This window comes from Pundamilia nyererei, unplaced genomic scaffold (assembly GCF_000239375.1).
Source record: "Pundamilia nyererei isolate P.nyererei 1_Seehausen unplaced genomic scaffold, PunNye1.0 scaffold00472, whole genome shotgun sequence".
Classification (NCBI taxonomy): Eukaryota; Metazoa; Chordata; class Actinopteri; order Cichliformes; family Cichlidae; genus Pundamilia; species Pundamilia nyererei.
In genome coordinates this window covers 70,256-88,238 of record NW_005187873.1, presented here as the reverse complement: position 1 = coordinate 88,238, position 17,983 = coordinate 70,256, and the positions used below count along the sequence as shown (strand labels likewise).

Genomic DNA, 17,983 nt, shown 5'->3' with positions numbered 1-17,983 from the left:
CGCTCCGTTTTGCGTAACTATTTTTAAATCCCTGTAGAACCCGAACCGTGTAAGCTAGCGCAATAATTTGTTTTGCATATGAAACCGGAGGAGTTGTACTTACATCTGATGCCATCAGCTTGTCCTCGGTCACAGTTTCGTTCCACATATAGCTTTGCAAAAATTGCATAAAAAGCGCTTGCAGGAACAAAAACATAATATTCCAGAAACACGCTTTGCCGTTCCTATCAGCTGTTCGTAACACTTCCCACAGTGAAATGATGCACATGCTGTTTTCTTTGCAAATTTGCATCATAGGATTGTTTTTTGTTTTTCCTGCAGTATATAAAAATTGCTGTATCTCCAAAATAAAACTATGAAGACACTCAAAATAAATTTCCTGTTGTTGTAAACTATTTTTTGCAACTTTATTGTATTTAAAGTTTTGAGGGATAAGCCTCTTAAATTTCTCCAAGTAGAAATATATGTAAACAAAACAAAAGCGATTTTCAATTTTTTTTGTAGTTTATTGCACTTTTTTGCAATTTATGTAATTACTATGGACTTAATGCATACATATTATTAAAATATGGGCTATAACAGTTGTATTGATGTATAGCAACTTGAAATGCTCCCACAAATGGCACTACAGCATGTAAAAAAATAATATAAGCTCTGGTGGATTTGGTTCTATAGTAGGTCTTAAAGGGTTAAATAAATATCGTCAAATAATCGTGATCTCAATTTCAGTGAAAATAAGCGTGATTATCATTTTTGCCATAATCGAGCAGCCCTATGTATATGTATGTTCAGAGAAATCATTAAAAGTGTAAAAAATTACCACAATATATATATTTTCAATATATACATTAAATGTATAAAAACTTCTGACAACAACAGTTGGCAAAAAAAAGTAACAATAGCTCTAGCGTTATATTGTTTGGTAAGAATATAACAAACGCTATATTGTTATATTCTTTACAATATAAAGAAATTCAAGAATAGATGAGAAACAAAGTCACTGACATCTATCAGTCAAAGCCATTTCTAAGGCTTTTGGATTCCAACGAACCACACTGAGAGTCATGGCAAAAATAGGGTGCCTGGTGCTAAAATTAAGGGTAAAACTTTAGCACCAGCATGGCAAAAGTTACTGGGAAATATCCTACATGAGAGGTTCATAAAAAAATTATGATCAGGATGTTAACAGTCAGATATACAAGGAAACCATAACGGCCCTAATGAGTTGGAGGCTTTTCTTCCACATAGTGACGCTGCATGGATTATACGTCTAACCAGAAATACATTATGAATGTTTGACTGGCATATTCATCAGTGGCACCGACTGCCCTGTGAATCTGAACAATGAAATCAACAAATAGATTCCACCTGGCAACCATGTATCAAGTTCTTGCTGCAGGAAGAAGATGCCCAAACACCGGAAGATGCAATCACACAGGCAGAGGGAGAGGTAGCTCCAGAATATGACAATATAATTCAAACATTTGTAGTCCATGCAATCAAAGGGGGCGCTGGACTACAGAGCACCCCAACAAGGACAACATAACTGGGTGATGGGTAATACCTTGCAGGAGAGGTCCTTCTGACTGCTGAGGTTGAAGGTATCACACCTACAGTACACATAATAGTGCACAGCCTACGCTCACATAGTGATTTTCTATTTTGAAGATAAATTCATACACTGCAGGCCAGGTACGTATCATGCTGATGCCATTTTGAAAATGGTTGAATGTGACCTAACAGTGCATGGCCAGAAAATCACCTTTCTTGTTGACAAAAGGGTGGGTTATTTCCAACTCCTTACTTTCAAAAAATAGATATAAAAACCTTATTTTGAGAAAAAAATAAAACAGTGATTCTGAGTTTGAGTTTTATAAAATTTCTTGTCACAACTTGGCTGAGGCTTTGATGTAAATGCTTATTGAGTCTGGCTGTTTTGGGCACTTTCAAAAGGTTCAAGTGAAGGATGCACACGCTGCTCCAGCTGACCACGCACTGCACGACTTCAAACCAGGAGACTGCCTGGTGGTTAGCAACCTGCTGAGGAAGCAAACAATGGAGCGGCCTATTCCAGGTGTCTCTAATGGCACACACAGTGGTGACAGTGCAAAAAGGGAAACGTGGGTGCATGCAAGTCATTGTCAATGTATTCCATTAGCAAGGGTGGATGAAGTAAAATCGCTTTGCTCCACTAAACACCAGGTTTGGGAGGAAAATATTACATCAGCCTTGTTGTTTCAGCGGTGAATGTTAAATGGACTGGTTCTTATATAGCGCTTTACATAACTTGCCTCATTTTCCAATTAACATAACCACTTTCATCTACGCTCTAAGTGCTTTCTATCTAATATTCACACACCTTAATACTCCAACAAATACATCGGAGAGCAACTTCGGGCTATTATCTTGGCCAAAGATATTTTGCATGCAGACTGGGATTGAACCACTAACCTTCTGATTAGGAGGTGACCTGCTCTATTAACCCAGAAAGGAGTGCTGATCCTCATACTCCAAGTTCCAGCCACTAGACACCTCTAGGGCAATACTGCAGTAAGGTGCGATGGACTAAAGGTGCCAGTATACCAGCCATAATGGTTGCTTTACTCACCACTGCAACCTTGTCAGTTACTTGTATGTATATCCGTCATTAAGGTGCAGGAAGCCACTGCAGTGTTCTCCTGTATGATAGATATCCCCACTTAGATAATATGGCCAAATAAGCCCTGATATAGGAGAAGTGTGAAGAATGCAAACCAAACTAGGCCTGAATTAAACCTTTTTGTTGTTTTGGTCTGATGATTGTGTGACAAATGTGATATACTGGTGTCAGATTGGATGGATGAACAAAAATAAGAAATGTAATGGAAATGTTTGAGCTTCTGGTACTTTTCTGAATCAAGCTGGCCTTAATAAATTAAAGACAGTCAGTTTGTGTGCACCTGGATTTCTAGATTTTCGCAACAGCAAAAGGACAGCAGCCGTAAACTAACAGACTCTGAACTCCGGCACAAGTTCATGTCTATGTCTTGAGGCAACATTAGAAATGTAAATTTTTATTCTGCGTCTCTAAAACTCCACACTTGTGTCTACAATATCCTATTATTTAAACCCACCAGGTTCACACTTGCATATTTAAACACACATACTCACGAGCAGACGTACTATTATAGACAGAATCTGTCAGCTGAGGATAAGTTCACTGGGAGCTGCATTTCCTCAGAAAACTCACTGACTCTCTCTCAGTGAGCGGTCAATATTTAACACTCAATATTTCCCTGAATGTTTTAAAGAACTCAAGCATGAAAAGGTCTCAGGATTGTTGTGGGTCCATGCAAACCTTTAAGTGAAATACAATTTCAAAAGCAGAGACAAAAAAGAAAAAGGAAGCATCTGTGACAGTAAATAAAGATGATGTTTATTCATTTTTGCAAAGAATCTCAGCTCATGCAAGGATACAGCTCTTGTAAACAAAATCACTTGAAAATATGTTATAAATGTGCACACATTTTTTATTTTCTTGGTGTCAAAATCTGGAATGTAAAATATGCAAAAGTCATATTACAGATGTTCCGTAAATAGCCATCACCTAAAACGTCCCCTCTCTTGTTTCCCACATTAGCCTATTGCCTGGCCACACTGCATTAAGAGCCACACTTGTTCAAAGCCAGAAATCCATGTATTGTGTGAGTGCATGACCACTCAGGTCAGATCACAAAGCATCAAAGTGGCCACTGTGGGGCTTAGATTCTTCTCCAACACAATCATGGACAGTTCCAGTCGAGCATTTGCACACAGAATCAGGCCCGGCAAAGACTTCAAAGTACAAAGAGATGTTTTTTTTTTTAAGACATTTGTGAGATATGTACAACAACATTAAGACAAAGATACAAACAACAGTAACAGGTTTTTGTCCTTGTGGTAGCACAATGTGGAACATCTAACCTGGAAACAAAACTTATGAGTGTCAGAATTTAAACATCCCTGTAACTTGCAGTGAAGCCAGAGGTGGATGCACTTGGTACTGTGCTGCTCTCCGTTTCTCAGTTAAGCTGTTGAACATTGTGAGAGTCAGGGCTACAGAATGGAGCTAGAGCGTAAGCAGTATGAAGACAGACATCAGCCCGACTGCTCAAAACACCTCAACTGCCTCCTTTCTACTTGGAGCAGTGCGCCCTCTCAAATGATTGAGCTCCTCATCCCAACTAACTTATTAATCTCCATTCATGAATACATTACAGAGGCACATTCATTCCCAAACTGGAGCTGGACATCCTCCACCTTTTCCAGCTGAGAACCATTGCATCCATCTTTGAAGGTGCCAATATTTATCCCAGCCAATTTGCAATCAGCTGCAAACTGTTGAAACAATATAATACATGAAATGTTAAAACTGAGAAATCTGTTTTTTGTTTTGTTTTTTTTAAATTACAAGCTCCTTTTAAATTTGATACCAGCAATGAATTATAAATAAGCTGAGAAAGGGCCATGTTTGTTACTAGGTTGCATTACCTCTTCTTCTTTGATCAGTGCACAGTTTATGGGAGCTGGCATGGCTAGTAGCTGTATATGTAAATTTTACTTCATAGAAATTCCAAATAATCCAAAACTCTTGTTAAAAAAAATCATTGTTTGATTTAAAATCCACTGTGATAGTGTACAGATGCAAAACTACAAGAAGTACTCATGGACATAAAGTGCTTTTAAAAAAGGTTCTCAGTTTCAACATTTGATGCTGTTTTTGCGCTCTTCTACATTTTGTTTTTAATTTCCATTTCATACTGTGTGCAAAGGTTTCAGATGATTTGTGTACTCAAACATACAGTGAATCATGGAAACTATGGATGGTGCACCTCCCAACTCCACAAAAATGTTTTGTTATAATGATCCCTGCAGGAACAAGTGGACCCAAATTATGGCAGAAATATACTCCTATGAACAAATATATTCAGCTTCCAGTTAGAACTGACTGAGTTTGGCCTTCTGCGTTAGTGATACCATGCTCTACATTTCTGTACCCCTAAACATCATGACAAGTGAGAAAAATCCAGTTACCTTTCTTAACTGTAGCAGTACTTCCAGCTATAGAAACTGCCTGAGATTTAACGACAGTTGTTTGCTCAATGTCCAGTAAAAAGCAGTAACTTCTAATCTTTATTTAACTCCATCTTAAAACCCCTAATGTGTAATTTTTCAGATTGTAGACTCCTAGTGGTCAGCCCTGCTCACTTTATAAAGCTTAATTTAATCATCAGTCAGTTAATTGACTGATTCATTTGATGCCTCATACAGCAATCAGCCACTGCATTGAAACCACTACTGGGTGAAGTGAACGACACTGACCATCATGTTATGAAGAAATGTTGGATTTCTGGCATCATTACTGTAATAGACCAAACACATGAGAGGTGCTCAAAGTACTTCTCCAATCTGAAACCCGTTGAACACCGCCAACTCCCAGATGCCACAGGTCTTTCCTGGAGCTCCTCCTGAGCTCTTCTGTGTCACTTTGGTGGCACAGGCAGAAGTGACACAATATTGGGAAAATGGTTTTAATGTTATGGCTAATTGGTGCATGATAAACATGGCTGTGGCAAGTTGTGCAGGCATTTGAAGTGGAAATGTGGAAACACAAAATTTAGCCTAGGGTGTGGCAGTGCAGTGTGCTGTAACTATACACTGACAAACATGACAAACCAACTACTAGTTCAAATCATGGTAGTGCAAATCTGGTGGATGTATGTATGCATGTAACTTTAAGTCTGCTGAAACATTACGGATCAAGCTGCATGACACTTATACCCATCATCCATGCTAACATGGCTAAAAACACACTAGTTGACCCATATCGCACCAGTTTCCACCAGGATAATCTCATTCTTCAGCGGTGTTTTATCATCAGACGATTAAAAGGGGGAAGAAAAAAAAAAGGACGTGAGTGAATTTCGCCGCTTCATCATGTTCTTCCAGTTAGTTTAACCCATGTGTCTGGAATGTGGAGTTGTAGATTAAACATAAGAGGGAGGGGGTAGTCGGCTGAGCAAAAAGACACCAGACGATTTAGCAGGAAACAAAGATGGATGAGAGTAAGGAAGGCGGAGGTAGAAATGACAGGGATGGGAGAGAGCTATGAATAGACAAGCGAGTAGCAGAGATGATCGTAATGAGGCTGCCTTTTCAGAAGAATGTAGTCCCTCCTTCCTCGCGCCTTTCTTGCATTTTATGACTCTGGCTAAGTTTTTTGTGTTTTTCTCACAAAAATAGAAGAGCCGGCATAGAAGAGGCCCTCTATATAATATTTGACTAAGCGTGTCAGTAGATTTAAAAATATAGATATACAATATCATGCTGCAAATATTCCAGATCCCATTACAAACATTTAATAGATTGTTTTTTTGTTTGTTTTTTTCTGAAACAGGCACAGTAGTGTTATTCTGGGTAGGAATGCTAGAAAACATCAAAAGACAACAAAAAAGAAACGCGAGAGCTTGCTCTGACACGCTGCAGCCATGTGGTGGTGCTGTGCTGACAGGCGCCGTGCAAGAAAGAAAAACGCATTTTAATCTGAAGATGAAAACCCAAATAATCAAATCTGTTTAAAATAAATTTTTGTGCATTATAAAAATCAAAAAGAAATTAGGCAAGGAAAACGAGCACCCTCTGCTTTACACAAAGTCAGTAGTACTGGGAGCATCCCTGAGGAGTTCAAGGAACGCCAGAGTGATTGGAAAAGAGCCAGAGCAGCAGAGTTGTGAGTCCAGCGCAGTAGTTTGAAGTAAGGCCTCGTTTTTTTTTTTCTTTTTGTATTGGCAAAAGTTTTTAAAAAAAAAAAAAAAGAAAGAAAAGAGAGAGAGAGAGGAACATATACATCTGTAACTTACACCTAGCTTGAAAAAAATCTTATGTGCAAAATGTAAATCTTACAAATATGGAGAGTGAGTTTGTTTGTTTTTGTAGATCACTGAACAAGGATTGTGCTTGAGGTGGGTGGATTTCTCCACCCTCTCTCCCTCCATTTGACCATCCATACGTCGCTGCCCTCCTGCTCTCCTGTTGATCGACGGGCAGGCCAGCAGCTGACCCGAGGACTGCCGTTGATTAGATCAAGGAGTTTCACGTCGAGTGGATGGTTCGCTTTAGCTTCTCGATCTCCATCTGTGAAGAAAAAATAAACTTCTTACAGTTGGTGTGTAGGGTGGGGATGCATGGAGCTACACTGTGTCCAATGAAGTAGCTGTTTGGCTATGCAGAGAGAGGAACAACGGAACAACACTGTGCACACCTCTCCAACGAGGCCAAAAACATGTTATCAAGGCTACAAATGTAGCACAATGTTTGTACTGTTGGAGAAAGAGGCAGTAAAAAAAAAATCCTCAAAAGAAAGTGTAAATTATAAAACACAGATTTATATGCAGGGTCATCTGATTTCAAATTGGTTCAATTCCACAGCCGTTTACCAGGAACACTCCTTACTGTTAGAGCAGATTTGTAACTTTCACAATGATTTCTCCCATTTTATGGCTCATGCTCTGCAGGACATGACATGCCGCGAATGAGCCGATGCCAGAGACCTCCAGAGGTCACGCAGAGTGCAGGTATTCAAAATAACTTCAAATTAAGTGATTGGTCATAATGTTTTGCCCCATATCACACTGAAAAGGCGCTGCAGCCATATTCGATTTGCCAGAGTAGATTGAGCTTGTGAGTCAGTCATTGTCATTATCCCTCTGTGAGGTACAGTGGCATCCTGCTGTGGGGCTTTTCCACTGGTGGGGATTAGGAGAATTGAATGACAATGAAAGCACAAGCCGGAGGAAAACCTGAGCGGCACGGCCAACGTCTTTGACGAGGATGAGGAAGCTGAGGTGGAAGCTGAAGTTAACTGCAGGGGGGCTTAAACTAATCTGCAGTTATGTTTCTCTGTATGCGAGTCTGACCCTGCGTGGGGCTCTCTGCGGGGGACCCCTCCTCCTGTGATGCAATTTATATTGGTGCCCTGTTGAAGACAGAAAGGTCGGCCGGGCAGAGTGGACCAACCTTCAATCTCTCAGTTTAACATGAGCAGCACATGGACGCTGAATGTGTTCTCAACAGTCAGGGAGTGTAGTTAGCCTAGAGGCGTATCCTCGGTCATCAGTTTTCTTTCTTTAATTTTAAGTGAATGATTTAAATATTCATTCTTGACGTTCTGCACAGAACTTGATTTTTAAGAAAGAAAAAAAAGGATCCATCAGGTAGCTGCTCACCTGGTGAAACATCAGCCTGAAATTTATAACGAAACCAGCTAACAGAAAAACCCTCTCTACTAATGTCTCTCTCACAGACATCATGCTCAGAGAGCCTGTCTGTTTAAGGCAGAATTCCTTAAACAGACCTTAAACACAACTCTGAATAATCTGAGCTTAGAGTTAGCAAACACATTGCACAACACTCATGCTTTTATGAGCTGATGGGACAACTCAGGACAGACAGTAACCGTTATTTTTCAACTCCTCACTGCAGGCATGTCATGTGCCTGCCTGCTTCAAGTCCTCCACCATAATCCCTGTCCCCAAGAAACCTAGGATCACTGGACTAAATGACTACAGACCCGTGGCTCTGACATCTGTGGTCATGAAGTCCTTTGAGCGCCTAGTTCTCTCCCATCTCAGGACCCTCACGGCCCCCCTCCTGGACCCCCTGCAGTTTGCATACAGAGCCAACAGGTCTGTAGACGACGCCATCAACATGGCCCTACACTTCATCCTGCAGCATCTGGACTCCCCAGGAACCTACGCCAGGATCCTGTTTGTGGACTTCAGCTCTGCCTTCAACACCATCCTTCCAGACCATCTCCGAGACAAGCTTTCCCAGATGAATGTGCCTGATCCCATCTGCCGGTGGATCACTGACTTCCTGACGGACAGGAAGCAGCATGTGAGGCTGGGAAAGAATGTCTCGGACTCCCGGACCATCAGCACCGGCTCCCCTCAGGGCTGTGTTCTTTCTCCTCTGCTCTTCTCCCTGTACACCAACTGCTGCACCTCCACCCACCAGTCTGTCAAGCTAATCAAGTTTGCAGATGACACCACCGTTATTGGACTCATCTCGGACGGGGACGAGTCTGCCTACAGGAGGGAGGTTGAACGTCTGGTGTCCTGGTGCAGCCACAACAACCTGGTGCTGAATGCCCAGAAGACAGTGGAGATTATTGTGGACTTCAGGAAGCACACAGCCCCACTCCCCCCCATCATCCTGACTGACACCCCCATCACCTCTGTGGACTCATTCCGCTTCCTGGGTACCACCATCACCCAGGACCTGAAGTGGGAGCCCACCATCACCTCCGTCATCAAGAAAGCCCAGCAGAGGATGTACTTCCTGAGGCAGCTGAAGAAATTCAACCTGCCAACACGGACGATGATGCAGTTCTACACTGCAATCATTGAGTCCATCCTCACCTCCTCCATCACCGTGTGGTACGCTGGAGCCACTATCAGGGACAAACAGAGACTGCAGCGTGTTGTGCGCTCTGCTGAGAAGGTGATTGGCTGCAGACTCCCATCTCTGCAGGACCTGTTCACCTCCAGGACATTGCGGCGTGCAGCTCGGATCTCAGCTGACCCTTCTCACCCTGGACACAGTCTGTTTGACCTGCTCCCCTCAGGCAGGAGGCTCCGGTCCATCCGCACCAGAACCTCTCGCCATAAGAACAGTTTCTTCCCCTCTGCTGTTGGACTCATGAACAATAACATTATGACTGTTCCCACCACTAACACATGACCCTACGCTGTGTCACTGCATCATTCCATGTTTGGCACTGATCACCACCTGCACTCATGTATATATCTTTCTACGTAGCACTCTTAATTCTTACTCTCATGTATATATCTCATGTATATCTCATGCACATATCTTTCCACGTAGCACTTTTAATTCTTATCCCTACTTTTATTTTTTCCATGTCTATTTAAGTGTTATTTATGACACCATGTTTGCACTGAAGCACCGCAGCAATTTCCTAATGTTGTAAACCTGCTCAACATTTGGCAATAAACCCCATTCTGATTCTGATTCTGATGTGTATAGCTGGTGCAGTGTGTCCCTTAAGGGCTTAATGTGTTATTAAACAGTTACATTTCTTTACATGTGTAAAGGGAAAAAACCGAAGGCTTCATGTGTGCATGATGTTGTGGGGATGAAATCTTTAAAACTCGTAAATGCAGCCAGTTTTTTTTTTTTATTATTATTGTTTTGATTTTCATTAACGTGTGAGTGTTGACCAGGAAGGAAGAGGAAATAATCTGCTGCTGGTAATAAACTAAGGACACTCAACACATGCCAACGCATAGACTGCGAAATGAAACAATGCTGTTTTTGCACTTTCAACCCTGAGGCAGTATGTGCTTTGAGCAAAAATATTCAATTGGTACTGATGTCAGCAGATGAGGAGAGTTTAATGAAGACGGACGGACTGGAGTGCTTTGGTGTTTTGCCGTCAGCAGGTCTTGACATTAATGAACAATGACTAATTATTGCATGCATTCATGTGTTCACTCATTATTTAGTGGATGTAATAAGTTACATTTAGACGGTCCCAGCTGTGATCACATAGAACTTCTATTACTGAGTCAGTAGAAAGTCACTAGTGTACAGAGCTGGATGCTGTTCACGTGTGCACAAAAAGCATCAATATTTGTCTAAACTAATGGGTCTAATGAATGTGGACAGCTCAGCCTGTGTTTCAGTTGCGAGCCATACTACCTGCAGGGACACACGCTTTTGCCTTTCGTCATCCAGCTCTCCTCGAAGCTCAGTGATCTCTTTCCTGGAAATAAACGAACAGAGATGTGCAACCTTAGCATGTGGCTACCTTAGCAGCGAATATCATAAATATCTAAACACTTTCTTCCTTTAAACACACCTCAGAACCAGTTTCAGTGCCTCAAATGAACTTTGAGTTAATGTCGTCAGAATCCAAAAGACACATATTATAATACTTATTATAAAAAGCCAGGATGGTTTTAAAGAGAATGATGGTTGGGGCGATAAATCAGCTCGACAGATGCTCTGCTAATTCAGAGATACAGGAGTACGCATTACCATTTCAGTGGTATTGGGTTTGGCAGTGGCGTAATAATTTGATGTAAATCATATATTTATGTATGTTTTATTTATAATAATGTTTTATTATTTTATAAGGTCAGAACCTTGAAGAACAATTTTAGCTTTCCATTCCTGTCCTGCCCTCAAACCTTATCAGGCTCATGTGTCCTTACATTTGCTGGGACTTGAGCAGTTCCACTGTGAGCTGCAGCTCCTTCATCTGGCTCCTCAGCTCCTCCAGCTGGGAGCTCGACTCCTCATGCTCCACCTTCGCCTTGCTGCCCAGAGAGGCTCCGAAGTCTCCGAAGTCAGGCTTGTGGAATGACGGTGACAATAAGGTGTTTGTGGAAGGCTATTAAGACATGAGAGGAGAAAAATGTAAGACAAGAATTTTCTGCAATAATTCTTTTTTGTGTGTCTGTTTTGACCTCCAATCTAAAACTAAATTTAATTGGATGTTTTTATCTTGTCATTATAATACCTGCACCCTCAGGGAAAAGTATCTGTGATGCAAGTTTAATGGTGAGGCTCTCAAATTAAATCCACTGTGACAGCAGAGCAGATGAGGAATTTAAATCCAATGCTACAGTGTAGGAAGAAAAACACGGGGCTGATTTACACAATGTGTTTTCCAGTGAAGGGGGATATTCAGTCTTTATCACCCCATCGCACTTCGTGTCTTCATGTAGGTAAACAACACTGACTTAAAGCAAAATAACAAAGTGCTGTTTTTTGTAGCTACTTGTATTCAGTGAGCGTTTTCAGAAAAAGTGATGTAATGCTAAAAGGATTGTGTGACATGCCAAACTTTCCCTAAAAAGCCAACTTGGGGATAACTTTAGCTTTTAATTAGACAAATCTGAAAGCAGAGGACTTGAAAGGAACCAAACAGATGGAAGTCTCAAGATGAACAAACAGACTGTAGGTAATGTGTCAGGAAATAATCGGAGTATGTGAACTGTAAATGTGTGATGGTGAGAAATAGGAGTAGCAGGGGCTGAGCAACAGCTTGTTTGACACGGGTGTGACAACTTCCACTATGGTGGTTTATTCTGACCATACAATCAAGACATTGTTTTTACTGTTACACTTAAAAGAATCTGTATGTAGCTATGTACTCCAGATGTGCTGATGTGAGGCTTGCATTGGGTATTGGTCAGATACTGAGCCACAAAAGCTGGACTGAGTATTGGTGACGACAAGCCGATCCACGGTCCAATCACAAACAGCTTCTACTCGTTTTTTTTTTCCCCAAAGTTTTTTATCTAACTGCAAACTGTGGTCAAAGTGAGCCAACATGACTGAAAAGGGCCAACAACAATGATGTTCCACTTCCTTTTGATTGTGCACTTGATTGCTTTCACTCTCATGCTCGGTCAGAGACCTTATTCGAGAAGCTAGAAGCAATAATAACACATAGTAATACACTGTGACTGAATATCATTCACTTCAGCTCTTTACTGCCAGCTGCACATCTGTGTGCAAACAGGAAAAGTGAAAAACATTAAATTTATTTTACTGTATTTATTCTGGGACTGTTTTCATTTATCACTTCACTAACACTAACAAAGTACACAAAGCTGTGAGGATTCCTGACACATTCAATTCTCTTACTCACAGTGAGAGGTGCAGATTATTAATTCAACACTGGCATCAGTAATGGAGCAAGACCAGAGTGGAGTTCCAAGTTATCAACTAATGTTTGCAACCTTGATTGTGAAGCAGCATCTATGAACTAAGAAACCAAATACCACAAACATGACTGAGAGGTCCATTTGGTATGAAGGTTTATAGGATGCATCGAAAAACACCTTTTTGTACCAGGCTGAAAGAGCCGTGTTATGGTTTTGCATGTCAGCATTAACCATGTGATGTTGGCTTATCTGCTAGTTTGGATGTGTGACATTCGTGGTGACAACATAGTGAATAAAAGGCTAGTCACCAAAGCCTACAGAGTGGTCACCACCAGTTCCTAGGGAAAAATACATAGAAAGCTCCTTATGATTGCTTTGGACCCTAGAATCTTGTTGCAGCTGTGGTTTGATTAGACGTCTTTGATTTGTCCATAAACATTATCCACCTGCTCTCTGAGGTATAGGGAAACTGAAAAGTGTGACACAAACCAAGAACAGAGACAGTCTGCCTTAAAAAATGAAACAGCTAAAGAAAGAAAAAGACAATCCCTTTTCATTTCATTTTTGGTGCAGCATCTTCTCTGCAACTGATTTACTCAGCAATCTCAAACTACTGCCAATGAGATGGCGACGACTTGCTTCCCTAACAACCAGCAGTTGCATCGCATCCAATATGGCGGACAACTTTTGACCAATGTCCACAATGTCACATTAAAAGCCTCAATGTGGACTGGAGTACCATGCTGACTTGATTTCAACATAAGCAGGCAGTGTGCTATACTGTTTAGTTCCTACCAGATTCACACAACACAAACCATCACTGCTGTGCTACCATCAGCAACGCCGCTGGCAACAGCTGCCATCACTTCCACAGGTTTATACCCAAAGATCTGCTAAGACCATTCATTATTTGCTTCATTTCATGAGGCAGTTATGTCACTAAGCGGGCACCTGTAACTAAACTAAAGGTTTCCTCTAAACAGACATGAAATTAAATTACCTTTCTGGTCTCCGTTAGCTTTGGTTTGGCATCTTCTTCATCAATCTTAAAGGTTTTCTCCACACTCACTTCCTTGTTGGGCTGTAATGGAAACTGTGGAATCATGTTGGGATAAAATGTGCTGCTCGTGACAGGGAAAACAGGGAAAACAGGAAAAGCTGCAGAGTCCTGAAACGATTGCATCTGTCAATGACAGTTAACAGCTACACTATTAGCTCTAGTGTCATGGTAGGATTTGCAAGGAGTCTGCAGGTATAAAGAAGTTAGATTTTTAAAAGAAAAGACGCCAAACCTATGATACAAATGTACACCCGAAATCAAAATAAACTGATATAAAGACCTTGATGGCAATTTAATGATAACAGTATTTGGTTGCATTCAAGAATGTGGTCCAAATGTGGGAAAAGCCAAACACCTGCTATCTACAGCAGTTTGCTTTGTAAGGCACCAGCTTTGAGCAAAAACAAGGACTGCTGTTCTAAAGCCATTTGTCTTTGTTTTCATGAAATCTCTTTAACTATCAGGTGAAGGCTTGTATACTAAAGTTGTCAGAGAAAAGAAGAGATTTCTTCTGTCACATAAATAATACATAGGAACAAATATAGAGACCAACTTGCAGAAACTATATTACCAGACGTCAGCCTAACTTTTAACATGAGATGGTAAGAATGATGAGAGTAAGAGAGACAGCTCCTCATAATAACCATCAAAAGAAAAAAGGTCAGTGTCAACTTAAAGGGAGCGGGGGATTGTTAGCGCTTGAGCACATCCTCACCAATTGTCCTCCGCCAAACTGCGTGGGCAGCCTCCTTCCAGTCATCTTTGGTCGGTTGGTCGTGAGGTGAGAGAGCTTCTCCGAGGTAGACGACAAGTCATCAAAACTCATCAGATCTGTTGAAGCCAGATGAGAGAGAAAGAGGCGAGAGAAATGATAGAATTATTTTTTAGCAAAACATTTCAGCTATGATTAAACCCAACATCCACAAGCGAACTGACACTTTCAATAATTTCCTTTGATTCACTTTGAATGCACTGTAACTGCTCACAAACAGTTTGGCTTTTGGTTTATTTTCTGCCTCATTAACAACATTAATACACACACAGAGCAGGAAATCAGCCAAACACAGGCACAAGGGTAAACAAACAACTAAAATATAAAAAGAATATATAAAAACTAGTGCTGTCAATAGATTAAAAAATTTTATTTTAATTAATCTCACAATTTTCTGGAATTAATCGCGATTAATCGTAATACTTGATCAATAGCCTGGACTTTATATTTAAGCTTGTAACTGACATTTATGCAATATAATGAAGTAAATTCAGAATAAACACAAAGAATGTATGCTTATATTCAGATAATTTGAATAGTTTTCTTCAATCTTTTAAAGGTTTTCTGATGTGACGTACAACTTTTTAAAAAACCTATATACTAATAGGTAAGTATATACTTTTATATAATATATATAAGAGCTGTCAAACAATTACAATGTTTAATCAGATTCATCACAGGGTTACTGTGGATTAATTTTGATTAATCACGATTAAATATAATTTATTTTTATTCTATATTAACCACAATTCATTTTGCTTTAGCAAACAGACTCGAGAAAAAAGGGTAAATATACGCAATTAACATGTTTACTGAACATCTTGAACATTCATGTTAACAAAAAACTCTGTAAACGTTTATCCACCCTCTCTCTGTTACTCTTGGGGAGGCACTTCAAGTCCTTGAAACGAGGAACCAAAGCTATGTAAAGCGCGTTCTCAACGATATTAATAGGTCTGCAGTTTGTTGCAGTCCACTTGGCAATTACGTCAGTCAATAATTCCGAGGTAGACTCACTGAGTCCCTGATGTTCCGTGAATGGTTTGTCGCAAGCTCGGTTAGCCAAAGTCCTAGCAGCATCCCCGACTAACGCATGCTTTGCGTCAATGTGACATTTTGTGACAAAGTATTATGCACAATGTGCATAATACTTTGTCGGTCGACTGTTCTGTCTTGTTATTTTTGGAATACTCAAATTTCCCATCAGAGGGCCAATGTGTGTTTATCATCTTCCAAACTGAGTTGATTGGTTCAGCTACCCATCACTACCAGATCAACTGTCCATTTGTGCATGTGAGAAAGTAACTCTACTTGGACAAACAGCCTGAAATGCGTTGACAGAAGCATTTCAGGGATTTAGAGTCAGTCTACACTCCAGATGTGTTAATTGCGTTAAAAATTGTAATTGCGTTGACCGTGATAGCAAATTAATGTGCGTTAACGCATTAATTTTGACAGCACTAATAAAAACAGTAAAAAATGTCTTCTTTAAACACTTAAATCTACTGACACAAGGGGCAGCTTTCATATTTTTGGATGATGAAGTAACTCTTGTTTGATCCTCCTGTCTGGCCCCTGGAGAAACATGTGGGGTGCTTGACACAATATTGACCCTAAAACAGAGGAACCGTGAGGGAAGCTGAAAGGTCTCAGAGAAAGGACTCCTGAAATAGATTTAATAGAGCAGACCTGAATGGCTTTCACTCAGGGGTACTGTTTGCTACAGCTGAGGTGCTAAAAGTCGACAAGTCTCCAGAAGCCAGTCTGTCACGCACACCCATGAAACATGAAAGTTCAATCTCAGCTGCAATTCAAGCCAGCAGTTTACCGCTGAGTAGGTGCAAAGTGCTGTTACACAGTACTCACTGTTTTTCACCGTTCACTTTAAATGCAGCAATAACTCCATTCTTCCTGGCCTGTAGTTCATTGTGTTGTATGTAAACAACCTCATGTCAAGTTAACATACACGTGCAGTTAAAAATGGATATCAGGCTTTTACTGATAAAACTGCTTGTAAGATCATTGTTTGTGTTGTGTTCTTTTTTTTTTTGTTTCCAGATCTGCTTAGCTGCAGTCACTAAACGACCTGAAGAATTGTTTTTAGATTAAAAGCCTCTGATTAGATCAAAGCTACTTTCAGCTGCTGCTTTGCTACAAGGGGGTCACCACAGTGGGTAGCTGTGCATGTTTGATCTAGCAGTTTTACGCTGGATGTCCTTCCTGCTACTACTCCACAGAACGTTTGCGCCTCTGGCTGAAAGTGAATCAGCAACCTTTTCCTTGCCAAGTGAATGTCTAACCCATGTGACACAAGAAATATACAGGTATTTATGAGTTCTTACTAAAACGCTAGGACAACCCAGTCTAAAAATAAGCTTATTTTGTTCTCACAGCAAGTCGTGGATTGCTTGTTTAAGCTCTCCCCAACATTGCTAAGATCAGCTGATTGTTGCAAGGCGTCCTCTGGCGGATTCACTATGGAATATCAACACAGAGAATGTGACTGAAGGGTGTTTCTTCAGTCTCATCTTTTTTCTTTTTTTACATTTTTATGGGTTGGCCAATATATTGGCAAATAGCTCATAAAGCTAATATATAGCCTGGAAAAAGCAAGCAAAACAGAAAACCTTTATGACTGGCCTCCTAGCATTCAAGTCTTATACAGACTAACAAGCTTAAGCTAATTAGGTACACATGCCATACATGAGAAAATTATCATCTATAGTTACAATTTTGCACTATACTAACAAATCAGAAATGAACTGAAATTAAATTATTATTTTTCTTTGGTTTAATAAATGGTGTTGGTATTTTGGTGACACTTTTTTGGTGCTCTTCACGAATTAGTCGTGATTTTCTGACCAAAAATTTAAAATCTGTGTTCAGAGGGGCGTGGTTATGGCGCTGAACTAGGCACACGTATTTTTGTGAGCTCCTGGCGATATTTTAGTAAGTTCCTGAAAACTGTCCTTTAACTGCATCAACAGTGATAACTATTGCTTGTAACGAGTTATTATCGTGTATCCGCGACATTATGCCGGCTAAGAAAGCACAAAATAAATCTAAGGCACACTCTTCTCTGAGTGAGGAAGATGACGTCTCTGATGCTAGCAGTCAAGCTAACTCTGCAGGTAATGCTAGCCCTGGGAGTCTCCTGGACGTGAGTACTGGAATGGCCCATAACATGGATGTTATTCAAATACTCGACGGAATCAGAAATGACTTTTCCACAAAACTTGATGTGGTCCTGTCAGCGATCCAAGATGTTAAAAGAGATGTGCAGGACTTTTCGGTGCGCATGGATGGCGCAGAGATGCGCATTAGCAGCGTGGAGTCCGCCATTAACTCAGAGAAAGGCAAGATAGATGCGCTAGTTAAACAAGTGGCTCTCCTCACGAACAAACTCGAGGACCTCGAAAATCGCTCTCGTCGTTC

General features: G+C 40.6%; 1 protein-coding gene across 1 annotated transcript in view; it reads right to left on the bottom strand.

Moving 5' to 3' along the window:
- Positions 1-3,393: 3,393 nt before the first annotated feature.
- Positions 3,394-17,983, bottom strand: part of LOC102210621 (CD2-associated protein-like) — a 42,501-nt gene continuing 27,911 nt past the window's right edge. The window contains exons 3-7 of the mRNA XM_005753863.1: positions 14,492-14,607; positions 13,717-13,797; positions 11,256-11,434; positions 10,741-10,804; positions 3,394-7,152 (exon numbers count right to left, since the gene is read on the bottom strand). Coding sequence (XP_005753920.1) covers positions 7,111-7,152; positions 10,741-10,804; positions 11,256-11,434; positions 13,717-13,797; positions 14,492-14,607 — 482 coding nt within the window. The 3' untranslated portion in view covers positions 3,394-7,110. The remainder of the gene's footprint in view (positions 7,153-10,740; positions 10,805-11,255; positions 11,435-13,716; positions 13,798-14,491; positions 14,608-17,983) is intronic.